General features: G+C 35.7%; 2 protein-coding genes across 2 annotated transcripts; both read right to left on the reverse strand.

Annotated features, from left to right (window-relative positions):
- Nucleotides 1-393: 393 nt before the first annotated feature.
- LOC130821637 (uncharacterized) lies at nucleotides 394-951 on the reverse strand. The gene has a single exon (XM_057687425.1). It carries the CDS (start codon nucleotides 949-951, stop codon nucleotides 394-396), a length of 558 nt encoding a protein of 185 aa, XP_057543408.1.
- Nucleotides 952-7,044: 6,093 nt separating this feature from the next.
- LOC130820278 (uncharacterized) lies at nucleotides 7,045-11,608 on the reverse strand. Its single transcript, XM_057685599.1, has 3 exons — nucleotides 10,157-11,608; nucleotides 9,955-10,009; nucleotides 7,045-7,567 (listed from the first exon to the last, which is right to left on the reverse strand). The coding sequence occupies exons 1-3, from the start codon at nucleotides 10,255-10,257 to the stop codon at nucleotides 7,454-7,456; spliced, it is 270 nt and encodes an 89-aa protein (XP_057541582.1). The 5' UTR covers nucleotides 10,258-11,608; the 3' UTR covers nucleotides 7,045-7,453.
- Between the last annotated feature and the right edge of the window lie 1,222 nt (nucleotides 11,609-12,830).

A 12,830-nucleotide genomic window follows, 5' to 3' on the forward strand; every position in this document is an offset into this window, starting at 1 on the left:
TTGACGAAGATCACGAAGATAGGCGTTGTCTTTTGCCTCTTGGCTTCACCTTCATCTTGGCTTGGATTTGGATTCCTCTTGTTCTCAGCTTCTGCCTTGTTTTTCTGCTCATCGTTCCATTTCACATAATTTTTAAATTAACCTTTCTAGATCAGATCTTCCAGGTTATTTTTTAGGGTCATGCAGGATTCTGTGGAATGTCTTAGACTCCCTTGGAAGTCACAAAATTGATTCATATTGTTTCCGGACTTGCGGGATGGAGGGGGTTTTTCCCACAATCTGGAATTCTGGTGGAGGTGGAAAATTTTTGCCCTAGGGGCGTTCAGGGGCGTGAGCTGGGCGAAGGTGCGGAGTGCAGGTCTCCTGGTTTTATCTCTGTGATTTCTTCCCATATCAGGTCCTTTTGCCCTGTTCCCGTATCAGGTCTCCTAGGTGTGATTCTCTGTTGCTGCTGCGATTATTGTTGTTGTAGTTGTTGTGGTTTCTTTTCTCATGTCTTTCTCTTCTGAGACCAGTAGCAATATGTCTAAAATTTTCTGAGGCTGTGAATCTTTCTGTTCTTTCTCTAACATTATCCATGTTGTGAATGTTTATCCAACCATCATCTTTCTTGAACCTTCTGCCATCGAATCTTTCATCATTCAACCCTGACCTGAAAGCTAGGAGAATGATGGAATTTTCGGGCTTGCTAACTATTAAGCACTTTGTGCTAAACTGTGCGATGTATTCATTGAGTGATTCCTCTTTTTTTTGCTTGCACTTCATCATCACAATGGACTGTTTGGGTCGCCTAACGAATGATGCATATTGGCTCATGAACCTTGCAGCCAGATCATCAAAGCTAGTGACAGAACTCTCATGAAGGCATTGAAACCGGGTCTGAGCCAGTCCTTTCAAGGTCAGGGCAAAATTCTTACACCTGGAAGCGTCACTGTGAGCCCCTAAGGACATGTGTCCTTAATAGGCGTTGAGGTGCTATGTGGGATCTGTACTTCCATCATATCTCACATATCCAGGTAGTTTTACTCGGTCTGCTGGCACACTAACAATTTAAGGGGAAAATCTTTAGGTGCTAGGTATTCTGATGTTTTGGGTTGGAGAGGATGTTGCTGCTTTCTGACTTTTCCCCAACCTGTTTAACTATGTTTGCGTTTCTTCCTTTCTCAGGTAGGTTGTCTTTTCTTTATTGGACTTTCTTGGCCTGATCTGGTTTGTGGCAGGTTCTGTCTCGTCTAAAGAGACGTCAAACTGCTTCTGTCGATCCTTGATGGTTTCTTTTCCTTCCTTACTCTCATGCCCCCCAAACCATGAGGCTTGAGTGTGACATGGCATCCTGAGTCTTTGCTCAGAGTCTTCTTCGAATATTTCTCTCCTTAGACCTAACCTTACTCTGACATTTGAGCCCTTGGGTCCTAGACTGCAATGTATTCCTCTTTTCTGTCCTGAAGATGCAGCGGACTCTACAGGTATATAGCTTTTCAGGCTGCTCTACGCTTCCTGTTTGGGGACAGAGCTGATTTTTGTTTGGCACTTGTTTTGAGCCTGCGAACCTAATCTCTGTTTTGCAAGGACAATTCTAGGTTCCATTCTATCTTTTACGCTACAGGTTCTGTGCCTTGCTCCTCCATGTTCAGTGGCATAGGGTCGTTTTTTTGTCTTATCCTCCTCGTAAGGAGGATAAGGAATAGGGTTACTCAAAGCATTGTGTTTAGGTGGGGGAGGTACTACTGGGTTGCTTCAAGCAGCAATGATAGCTTGCGTGAGGCTATGTGCAAGAGTTTCCATTTCCTCTGATGTCAACCCTCCACTAGAGGGAATGATGAACTCTGGTCTTATGAGAGGAGGTGCTTTCACCGCAGAAGGCGTTGCTTCGACATCTTCTTATTCTTGTGCACCCATAACAGCAAGGGGGTTATGGATGGGAATGGGATTCCAGTCTTGTTCATAGTGCAGGTTTGAGTCACTGATATAACGAGGCTCTGGATATTGTTGAGGGTTCGAGGGTCACCCAACTTCAATTTGTCGGCGCTCGCTTGACTTGGATCGTAGGCTTTGTTTTGTGTTGTTCATTATTTGAGGAAAGTTGTAGTTTTGTTTGGAGGTTATGTGAAACGGAGCTAGAAAGAACTCTAGGCCCTCCTTTTAGCGCCAAATTGTTCTGGCTGTGAAGAGAACAATCAACACTCTCAACAAAGTTGAAGAGAATGCCTTTTAAGGTTCACAATGGGTATGAACCACTAGGGAGATCTAAGTTGCTTTTTCGGCCGTTTCACTCCGTATTCTTGCATAAGGTAACAAACGAGGGCCGGAGAGGGGTCCTTCGGGGGTCCTCCTCCAATGATTAAGTTTGTAAGGGTTATGAATGAATTGCTACTAAAGCTTATAAGGAATCTGAGAGAATAATGCTTGGGTTCAGTGTAACCGTTATCGTATCTTTGGTGATGCATGGCATCGTATATTTATAGTGTGGGCCTTGGGAAAGGTTTCCCAAAATCCTAATTGCAGTTGAGGTTTTTACCTTAATGGAATCTTTCTCGAGATCAGTAGAGAGAGATATAGAATATTTCGTAAGCGTACGTGGCGCTTGGTGGTTTGTTGATCCTTACACCATGGTTCCCCCTCCTTGTCTTTTAGTACACCTATATGGGTAGGGTACGAGGTAGTTGTGGTGCCTTGCCTTATACAAGTGTTGACAGCTTTTCTGCACATAACTGCAGTTGCCTCTTGCCACATCATCGTTTCCTTTGCCATCATTCTGCAGGGATAACCATCCTGCAGGTATTTATGTTCATGTCTCATTGTCAGGGTCCTTTTGATATGACCCTGCTACTTCTGTGAGTATTATCGTCCTGAATCTTGGCTGAGGAGTGACTTTGCTCCTCCAGGGAGCTAAGTCGTCTTTCCCAAGGAGGTGGGACCTCTGAAGGATTTTTGGTTGTTTCGTCATGCCCTTCGTTTATGATGGTGATTGGGATTTCTCCTCTTTCAAGGTCTTAGAACTAAGGGTTATATTTCAGCACATACATTAAATTTATAAGAAAAAATTGGGTCAAATCCAATCGTAATTCAATCATTACTCTACGTATTACCTTGAGTTGTCAACTTACTCACTTATACATCATCATTTTCAGTCTATGCTCACTATATTTATAGCTGGTTTTTGTATTTGACATCAATATTTCTTTATTGTAACTTAAAAATTGGTATATTGGTACAAGGAATCTCCAAAATACCCCCAAATTATGCACCAATAACATCAGCAACTTGAGAATCTGCCAGGATAACTTTATTAGAACCATTGATCAAGAATAATTGTGGCTTACGAATTTCCTTGCATATTTATCCAATCCGCAATATTGACATCAAAAAGAATATGATCAATTAAATTTAGCAATCAATGTAAGAGAATAAGGGATCAATATAAGGTTAAAAGTAATCAATGTATAACTTTTAATGATCTCTAACACAAAGATTCTTAAAGTAACTGCAAAAAGGTCGTAAAATGAACACTTGCATTTAACCTTGAATTGGTCACTAGAAAAATCAAATTAATTATATATATATAAACTTGAATTGGTCACTTATAATAGTATTTCATAAATGTATATAATTGAAGCAGATTGAAGTTGTAAGTGATTAGTAATAGATACTAAGCGATCACTTTAATGTTACTACATAGCATTAGATGATATGTGTGTAACTTTAAGATTTAAAGACCTCATTATGAGGATATACTTTATCATTATATAACTTTAAATAAACTCTATAACACTGATCATTTTCATTTTCATACCTATATTAAACCCATAATTTAAAAAGAACATATATATTCTTAAGTCGATTCCTGGTTGTTGCTCATATCCCTTTGCTACGAGCCTTGCTTTATACTTGTTGATGGAGCCATCATCATTATGTTTCACCTTGTAGACCCACTTGAGTCCGATGACTTCCTTGTCTTGTGGTTTGTCTACAAGTTCTCATGTGTGATTCTTCTCGATCATTTTGATTTCTTCGTTCATAACCTCAATCCATGTTTCTTCTTGTGCTGCTTTTGAAATGTTTGTGGCTCACTAGAGAAGAAAGCCATCATTGCTTGGTCACAATGGTAATCTTGTAACCATGATGGCGGTTGCCGATCTCGTGTTGATCTTCGGGCTTTTTGATGTTGAGGAGTTGAACGTGATGTTTGGCTTCTTGAGCTTGGGGATGATCTTGTACTTCTAGGTGTACTTGGACTCGAAGATGATGGGTTTGTTGGTTGGTCTGCTCCGTCTTCTTTACTTGGATCTCTTGGGAGAGTATCTCCTTCGCGAGCTTCAATTTCTTTTTCTTTCCACGTCCATTCGACTGCTTCATCGAAAATTACGTCTCTAGAGATGATTAATTGTTTAGATTCAGGCTTGAAAAGGCGATATCTTTTTGTTTCATGACTGTATCCAATGAATATGCATTTTTCTCCCTTCTCATCGAGCTTTTCCCGATTCTCCTTCGGGATGTGGGCATACGCTACGCATTCGAACACTTTTAGGTGTTCTACTCTTGGCTTTCTCTTGTGCCAAGCTTCATATGGTGTTAAATTCTTAACTGCTTTTTTGGGAGATATATACTGCCGTGTGAACAGCTTCGGCCCAGTATCTTTTGGGTAGATGTTTACCCTGCATCATGCAGCGGGCCATCTCTGCTATAGTGCGGTTTTTCCTTTCCGCGACACCATTTTTTTGAGGTGTACGCCCTGCTGTAAGTTCTCTTTTAATTCCATGCTTCTTACAGAAGCGGTTGAATTCATTGCTTGTAAATTCTCCGCCACAATCCGTTCTAAGAATCTTAAGAGAATGCCCACTTTGATTTTATGTGAGGGCTTTGAATTGCATGAATTGGAAAAAAGCTTCTGATTTTTTCTCCAAGAAATATACCTACATCATGCGGGGTAGTCATCTACGAACAAAAGAAAATATCTTTTTCCACCAAGAGACGGATTCTTGGTAGGACCCCAAAGAAATCTGCATGAACAAGCTCTAGAGGAGCCTTGGCCCTCCAAGATGCGTAGGAAATGGCAATTTGTGCATCTTGCCGCCATATATACAGTCTTTGCAAATTTTTCTTTCATTTTTTATTGATCGTAGTCTAATTACCAATTCTTTTTGTTTTAATAGTTTTAGACTGTTAAAATTTAGATGCTCGAATCTCAAATGCCATAAGGTGGATTCATCATTTATTGAGCTTAAAGCCAATTTTTCTTTAAATGGCAATTTTAATTGGAATATTTTGTTATGAGCCATTTCAACAGTTGTTATTATCTGACCCTTATTTTTATCATAGATTTGACATTTGTTATTTTCAAATTTAACCATATATCTTTTTTTAATTAATTGGCCTACACTTAATAAATTTTGTGCAAGTCTGGGAAATAAAAAACTTCATGAATTAATTTTGATGAGCCATTTTTTGTTTTAACGGCGATTGTCCCTTTGCCAGCGACATCTTTTTTTTACCGTCGCCAAGTGTGATGTTTTAACATTTTCGTCAAAAGTGACAAAATAATTTTTATTGCCAGTCATGTGATTTGAACAACCACTATTAATATACCATATTTCACTTACTTTTTCTTGTGCATTTAATCCAGTGTAAAATATTTGCTCTCCGGAATTATTGTTTTCGGAATAGTTTGCTTATTCTATTTGCCGATACCAACAATCTTTTTCGAGGTGAGTGTGTTTTCTACACCTCTTACATTTATACCGACAATCATTAGTATTGTGGTTAGTTTTCTTACATAATTTACAATAAAGGTCAGTTTGATTATTTAATTGACTCCTTTCATTTTTAAAATTTCCTCTCCCCTTGCTACGATTAGTTGATGTTTGTCCTTTTTCATAATTTTTACAATGACTATTTTTATTTTAACTTTTACTATCTTCATGTGCAAGTAGTAATGCCATTAGTTCGGGTATACTTAATTGAGATAGATTTTTCTTGTTAACTTCTTCTATTGTCGTGGCAATAATGTTATATTTTTGTGATAGACTCCTTAATATTTTTCGAATCACATTTTCATCTTGTATTCTACCACCATTTGATCTTATTTTTTAAACTATATTAGTGACTCGGTCAAAAAATGAATATATTGTTTCATTTTCTGCCATTAATAAATTATCAAATTCTCTCCATAGTGATTGGAGTTTAAAAAGAATTACCTCCTCGGAACCTCTATATTTTGTCTCCAAGATCCTCCAAGCCTTCGTAGCTGTTTTTGCGGGTACGATCGTTGTAAGTATTGCCTCGTCGACTCCACAATATAATAGGGATAGGGCATAGTTATCCCTAATCCTATTTTGTTTATATTGTTTATTTTTGTTTCATCCCAAGATGACTCTTTAGTGTCATCTTTGGGTGGTTGCTCATAACCTTCTTGTACAAATTCCAATAAATCTTAGGAGATAAATATTGACCTCATTTGCATAGCCCATTGTTCATATTTTTCTCCCTTAAATGTGGGAACCCAATTAACTTGAAAGTAATTAATGGTTGAGGTCATTTTTTCTATTTTGTGGTTAGAGGTTTATTTTATTGTGGAGTATATTGGTTAATGTATTTAGGTTGTTTGGAGGTCTTGGTTTTAATTAGCTCATGATACCCAATGTAGGAAAAGTTAGATGGTAAAATAGCTAATTGATTTATTTGGAGAGGAAGATGAGTGAATATGTAAATGGATATTGTTCTTCATTGGCAAAAAATTGATTACATCAATGGTATTTATAATCTTAAGTTTGGTTATAAGTTTACTAAAATATCTTAGATATTTTTATTTTTTAATTACTTTTTCTAGGATCGTCCATTATATCTTAGATATTTTTATTTTTTAATTCTTTAGTTTAAATATTTAAATATTTAATTAAAATCCTAGATTTTTCTAGATTATTTTAATAGATTTTGCAAACACATCAACAAGAGCATGTATATAAATTATAATGAGTAATTTTACCAAAGTCCATTAAAATCTTTGGCTTCATAAAAAAATAGAAACATGGTTTTATTTTTTATTATAAACAAATGGCAATCCATTATATATGCAAATACATTTTCAATTAATTTAATTGCTATATGAATCAATACTCTGTATAAAATGGAAACAAAATGGAGATCAAATTAACAGCAAAATTTTTCTGACTTCATCTAAACATGGCTCAAATTCAAACTATTTTAAGTTGCCCGAGCATAGACACAACTCGCACATAAATTTTGCAGTATTCATACATCATATTTATAATTTATTGATCAACAATCATCAGCCCCGAAAAAGAGACTGCCGTTACAAGTGGTTCATTCCAGTCAAGTCTCAGACACAGCTCGTGATCTCAAGGAAGTCTCAATCATTCCTTAACCATGTATTCTCAGCATACAGAAAAAAGTTCACAACTTCAGCATTATGTGTAGACAATAGTGTTGTATGATCTCAATCCTTTGTCTCTTTCATAACAAAAGTAGCGAAACCACCAGCACTCACGGATCCTTCATCTTCAAGTATCTTCCCGTCCTTAGGAACCAAGCACGGCATCCCATCAACTATCTGTAGTATAACACAGACGAGAAATGTTAGTCAAGAAGATGATGAGTATAAGTGGCAAATCCAAAAAATTTAAAAAATAAAAAGTTTTGTCAAAAATTTTTTTTTAAAGTAAAATGCACTTCATGGGTTTTGAACTAGTCACTTATATGAAAACAATACACTAACCCACTCATCTAAAGTTTATTTACATTTATTATTTGATTTTCTTTTAGATTTAAGTGATATCGGCTGACTTCAATGACTACACACTAGGTTCACCCATGGCGAGCATAGGGATGGAAGTTCTTAATTTAAGTGATATAATCAAGCTTGGCATATGGTTGGAAAGCAAAAGAGGAAGGCAAGCTAGTGAGCTTGTAGCTATGTCTGGCAATTTTGGCACAAAAACATGCAAGAATATCATCCAATAATTCTGTGTTCTAATCGGATTTGGTAAAAGAAAGCTAAGCTCTCTCTTGCTGTCCCCATAATCTTTGATTTTAATGAATAAATCAGATATTTACCGACTATAACTGAATTTTACTGGCTTGCTCTTGTCCTTTCAGTTTTACTGATTTTTTAACGGAAAATTATACAATCTAGTCGAGGAGATGAATGTCTTTGCTCCTTGCTCATTAGGAGAGTGTTGACGAGTGTTGAAGGCAAGTGTAAAGAGTGGGATATACTACTTGAAACCGAGTGTATTTAGACTCAACCAGGCACACTGAAGTTGTGCACCCTTTTGGCCAAAATCTAACCACATTAAAAACATCAAACAAGCGCAGATATTTACTCTCAATTGCGTATTATTTTGAAGTGTTGGAATAATGGTTAAAATCCGTTATCTTTAACTCCCTTTGTTGTTTAGCGCAAGTATATGATCCAACTATCAAAGGGGAAGGTCACAATCCACTATCAATAAGAGAGTCAAATTCCCAAATTATTCGGGTGATTAACACATCGATGGAGGTATTCTGATAAGGTCACTTGTGACGAATACATATTCTCATTTCTCTTCTGGTCTCTAACATTTTTGGGTAGCCTGGAAGACCTTGCGTTATGTCACCAGACCTCGATTTTTCATATATAAATGTAACTAATATATCCCCTCATAAACGATTAATCCATAATGACCATGAACTGTTGCTCCCGGAGTAGCCAAATAGGGCTTAGCCAATCTTATTACTACGGAGTCAAATTGAACAATTATAACTTGACCCGATTTTAAGTATGGTCCATTTTTGGTCATACATACATTTTCTCAAACAAATTGTCCAAGATAAATTTTTGTGGATGTCTCTTCACAAAAATTATAATGAAGAAAATACCAATTCAATTTCAATGGATTCAAAATGATGTTACTGCATGGATCGGAATAATAAATTTTTCCATTTTCATCCATTAAAAATACAGAAATTTAATTAGCTGAAAGGTTTGTTTTAAATTGTCAAGTTGCAAATAACTAATTATCAAGATCTGATTATGAGTTATTAAAGTACTGTTGTGTTTAACCTCTGAAGCAAACCAGTCAGTGACAATTACCTCTATGTAACTAATAACTTGCTGCCCAGCAAAGTATCTTAAATCCGATAGCAATTGCTAAATTATTTTCTAATGAAATGCCTACGGAGCGTGGATTTCAATCTGTAAAGAAAGTTTATATTTAACCATATCAACTAGTCATGGGTAATACATTAACCCTAATGGTATAAACGGTGATTTTCTGAATATAAAGAATCTCTATAGTGTTCTTTCTTGCTAACACTCACTCTCATTTGGTACAAGGTAGTAATTTAGTGAGCATATAGCATTTCTTAGTAGATGTTTGAACTATATCTTCAACATGAAATTTCTTTTCTTTCACCTTTAACAAACAACACACATATCTTCATGGTAATGGCTGATAATGGAAGGAGATATATCATGTATGACTTACATGATAATTTGGGCTTGTACGGAAGTGAGTAGACTGCACACAAACTCGATAAGGTTTCAGACTAAAACCAATTGGCATTAGGAGAAGTCCATAGAGTATATATGACAGTCTAACATCTCATTAGATGTGAGATTACACGTGAGATTACACGTGGGTTATTTTCCAACATTACATACTATTTGGACATTCCATGTCAATTAATGAATCATAACTCATACACAATAATCACATTTCCTAATGATACTCTATTCATAGGGAAAACTTCAAGAAATGAAGTTTCAATCAAGAAATCTTATGCAAGAAATTAATTGTTTCAAATAATTTATAGATTAATTGGCTTAGATTGTCCTCCACTAATGAAGTTTACTCTAATTCTACTAACACTCATAAAAGAAATTTAAAAAAAAAAAACCTAATTTTCAATACTTCAATAATCATCAAATTAAAGGAGGTAAGTGATGCAGAAACTCACAGGAAAAGAAACTCCAATTTCATCACTGATCAAAGATCCAGTCTTTTCACAATACCTGCCCAATTTTTTTGATAAAATTAATCAGAACCCTAAAATTTTCAATCAAGTAGCATATTTTTGATAGTAATCAAATTATGATCTAATTAAATTACATCTGCAAAAACGATTCAGTTGATATGTGAAAGAGAAACAAGAAGAAAACCTTAAGGGCTGTTTAGTTAATGGGCAAACAAGGATATCAGAAAGAGTTTTACCAATTCCTTCTCCAACATTTTTCAACAAAACTCTATTCAATCTCACCATTTTACCTTTTCTTTCACTCTCTATTTATTTTCCATCGAATCTTGTTTGCAGTAATTAAAAGTATAAATCCCTTTAAACGAAACGGCGTCGTCTTATTTTAAGATTTTAGAGAGAAAAAAAAAAGGAAGATTTGAGCTTTAATGGCGGAAAACAAATCCTACGTGAGAACTGAAGACCCATCAAAACTCAGTGGAAGATTTCTTGCCTCTGACATCCAATCTACTACTAATCTAATTTTAAGCTACCTTAAACTCAATGCAAGAAGAAGAGAAAATTGAAACAAAACAATGCGAAGTATTTAAGATTGTTTCCAATTCTTTTTACTTTTCCTCCAATAATTGATTATTTTGTTGGGTCATATTTAGGTAGTGATGGTCATGAGCGGGTTACTTGAGATCGAACTGATCTCAAGCCAGAACTGTTTGTGCTAGGTTTTAAATCAGGTCGATCATAGGGTTTGAATATAGGGAATTAAAAATTGGAAGACAATGATTTAGGACGCAAAATGAAAATCAAGTGAAGAGGTTGGGAATAGATAACGAGCTTAAGTATATATAAGATGAGGTCATCAACTTTTGCAAGAATCTTGGTAATGTTCGACTTAGGAATTTTACGGGTGACTTCAAAATGACAAAGTGTCAAAGAGCATGAGTATAAACTTGGTAGAGAAGGTTCGATGTATGCTTTTTCATGATAATTTAAGTAAGGAATTTTGGACAAAAGTGGTCAAGATGAAGGCTTATTTTGCAAACTGATCACCTAATAACACTGCTCTTGGGTTGAAGATGGCAGATGACATATGGTCGTGTTCACTAGTTGGAACCTCATGCTAAGATTATGGGCTCCTGATGCACCAAGTGATCACAAGTTGAGATTTTACTTTCAGTGAATTTGTATTTTTTTATAATGAGAGCTCTAATAAAGGAGTCACCGAGTTTGAGATGGAAAAGAATAGCGTGGGTGAAGCTCATTGGGAAGACTTTGATGATGATTTTGATAGTGAATTTGTTGTGTCACCTCAAGTAGGTAGAGATGGTTCTTCCTCTTTCTCCTATAGGAAGGCCACTACTCTTAGGTAGGACATATCGCCACCAATAGTGCAAAACACAAGCATTGCACAAGTGACGTAACAGACAAGTGAGGGGCTTTGATTCATTTGGATTATGAAGATAATGATTTAGGTTGGGTAAGAAATAAAGTGAAGCATCCAATTAGGATTTCAAAGAGGCTTTTGATTTTTTGAGGAAATTGTCAATTATGCTCTTTTGGCTGCCTATGACATTGTTCATTTAGAGGCATCTTCATATAACAAAGTTATTAAGTGCAACGAGTGTGAGAAACGGAAAATGGCTGTAAAAGAAGAAACTGAATCACTTCAAAAAAAAAAGCAACCACAGAAACATATAGATGCTAATTGGTAAAAAGATATTTGAATGCAAGTGGATCTACAAGTGCAAAGAAGATATTTTGAGTATTTAGAAAGCGAGGTTCAAAGCAAGATTTGTGGCACGCGATTTTAGTTAAGTTTTGGGCATTGGCTACAATGAAATCTTCTCTCTAATGGTAAGATACACTTCTATATGTTCTCTTTTAGTGTTTTTTCATTGAATGATTGTAAATTGAAATAACTCGATTTTAAAATCTCATTCTTGTATGGTGAGTTAGAAGAGGAAATTTACATGAGGCAACCATATGATTATGTGGTTGAGGGTAAAGAGGATCATATATATTTGTTCAGAAAGTCAATATATGGTCTTAAAGAATCAGCCCATAAATGTTACAAACAATTTGACAAATGTATGATTGAAAATGGTTTTTCAAGAAGTTCAATATGATATTTGTGTTTATTTGAAAGAAGTGTGTAGTAGTTCTTTGTTGTATCTTTGCTACATGTAAATGACATGCTTGTAGCAAAAGACATGATTGAGGTGAAGATGGTGAAGGATTTGTTGAAGGGTGACTTTGAGATGAAAGACTTAGGGGTCGTAAAGAGGATTCATGGTATGGAAATCATTAGGAATAGATCAAATAAAAGTTTGTGCTCATTCTAAGAAAAGTAAATTTTAGGCTTTGGAGAGATTTTAAATTAAAAATACAAAGTCTATATCAACTCCTTTGGCATTGCAAATGCATTGTCAAAGATGGATTTTACAAGGTCCAAACATAACAAGGAATGCATATCGTCAATTCCACATGCTAATGGGGTGGGAAACATTATGCATGAGATGGTTTATACTATGTCGGACATTGCTTAAGTGGTTGGTGTTGTGAGTAGATTTATCATAAATTCGGTTAAGTCTCATTGCTTGGAGTCAAGTGGATCCTTAGGTATTTGATGGTTTATATAGTACATTAATAGAATATGGGATGAATAGTGATGACTTATACGGTAATGTCGATTCTTGTTATAACGGAGATCTTAATGAGAAGAAGTCAATTTTGGGATATGTAATTTGTCATGGATGGTCAACTAAATTGCGAAGGTTAATATAGCAAGGGGGTAGTAGCTCAATCAACTAAAAAGGTCGAGTACATGGCATAAATAGAGGGCTTTTAAAAAATCCCAATGGCTA

Source organism: Amaranthus tricolor, chromosome 8 (assembly GCF_026212465.1).
Source record: "Amaranthus tricolor cultivar Red isolate AtriRed21 chromosome 8, ASM2621246v1, whole genome shotgun sequence".
Taxonomy (NCBI): domain Eukaryota; kingdom Viridiplantae; phylum Streptophyta; class Magnoliopsida; order Caryophyllales; family Amaranthaceae; genus Amaranthus; species Amaranthus tricolor.

Excerpts from the sequence above, each read along its gene's own strand:
- LOC130821637 (XM_057687425.1), bottom strand. The coding sequence starts at position 951 with ATGTCCTTAGGGGCTCACAGTGACGCTTCCAGGTGTAAGAATTTTGCC.
- LOC130820278 (XM_057685599.1), bottom strand. The coding sequence starts at position 10,257 with ATGGTGAGATTGAATAGAGTTTTGTTGAAAAATGTTGGAGAAGGAATT. Across the intron at positions 10,010-10,156 it reads TTAACTAAACAGCCCTTAAG|GTATTGTGAAAAGACTGGAT; the intron begins GTTTTCTTCTTG and ends AAAATTGGGCAG. Across the intron at positions 7,568-9,954 it reads AAATTGGAGTTTCTTTTCCT|ATAGTTGATGGGATGCCGTG; the intron begins GTGAGTTTCTGC and ends GTTATACTACAG.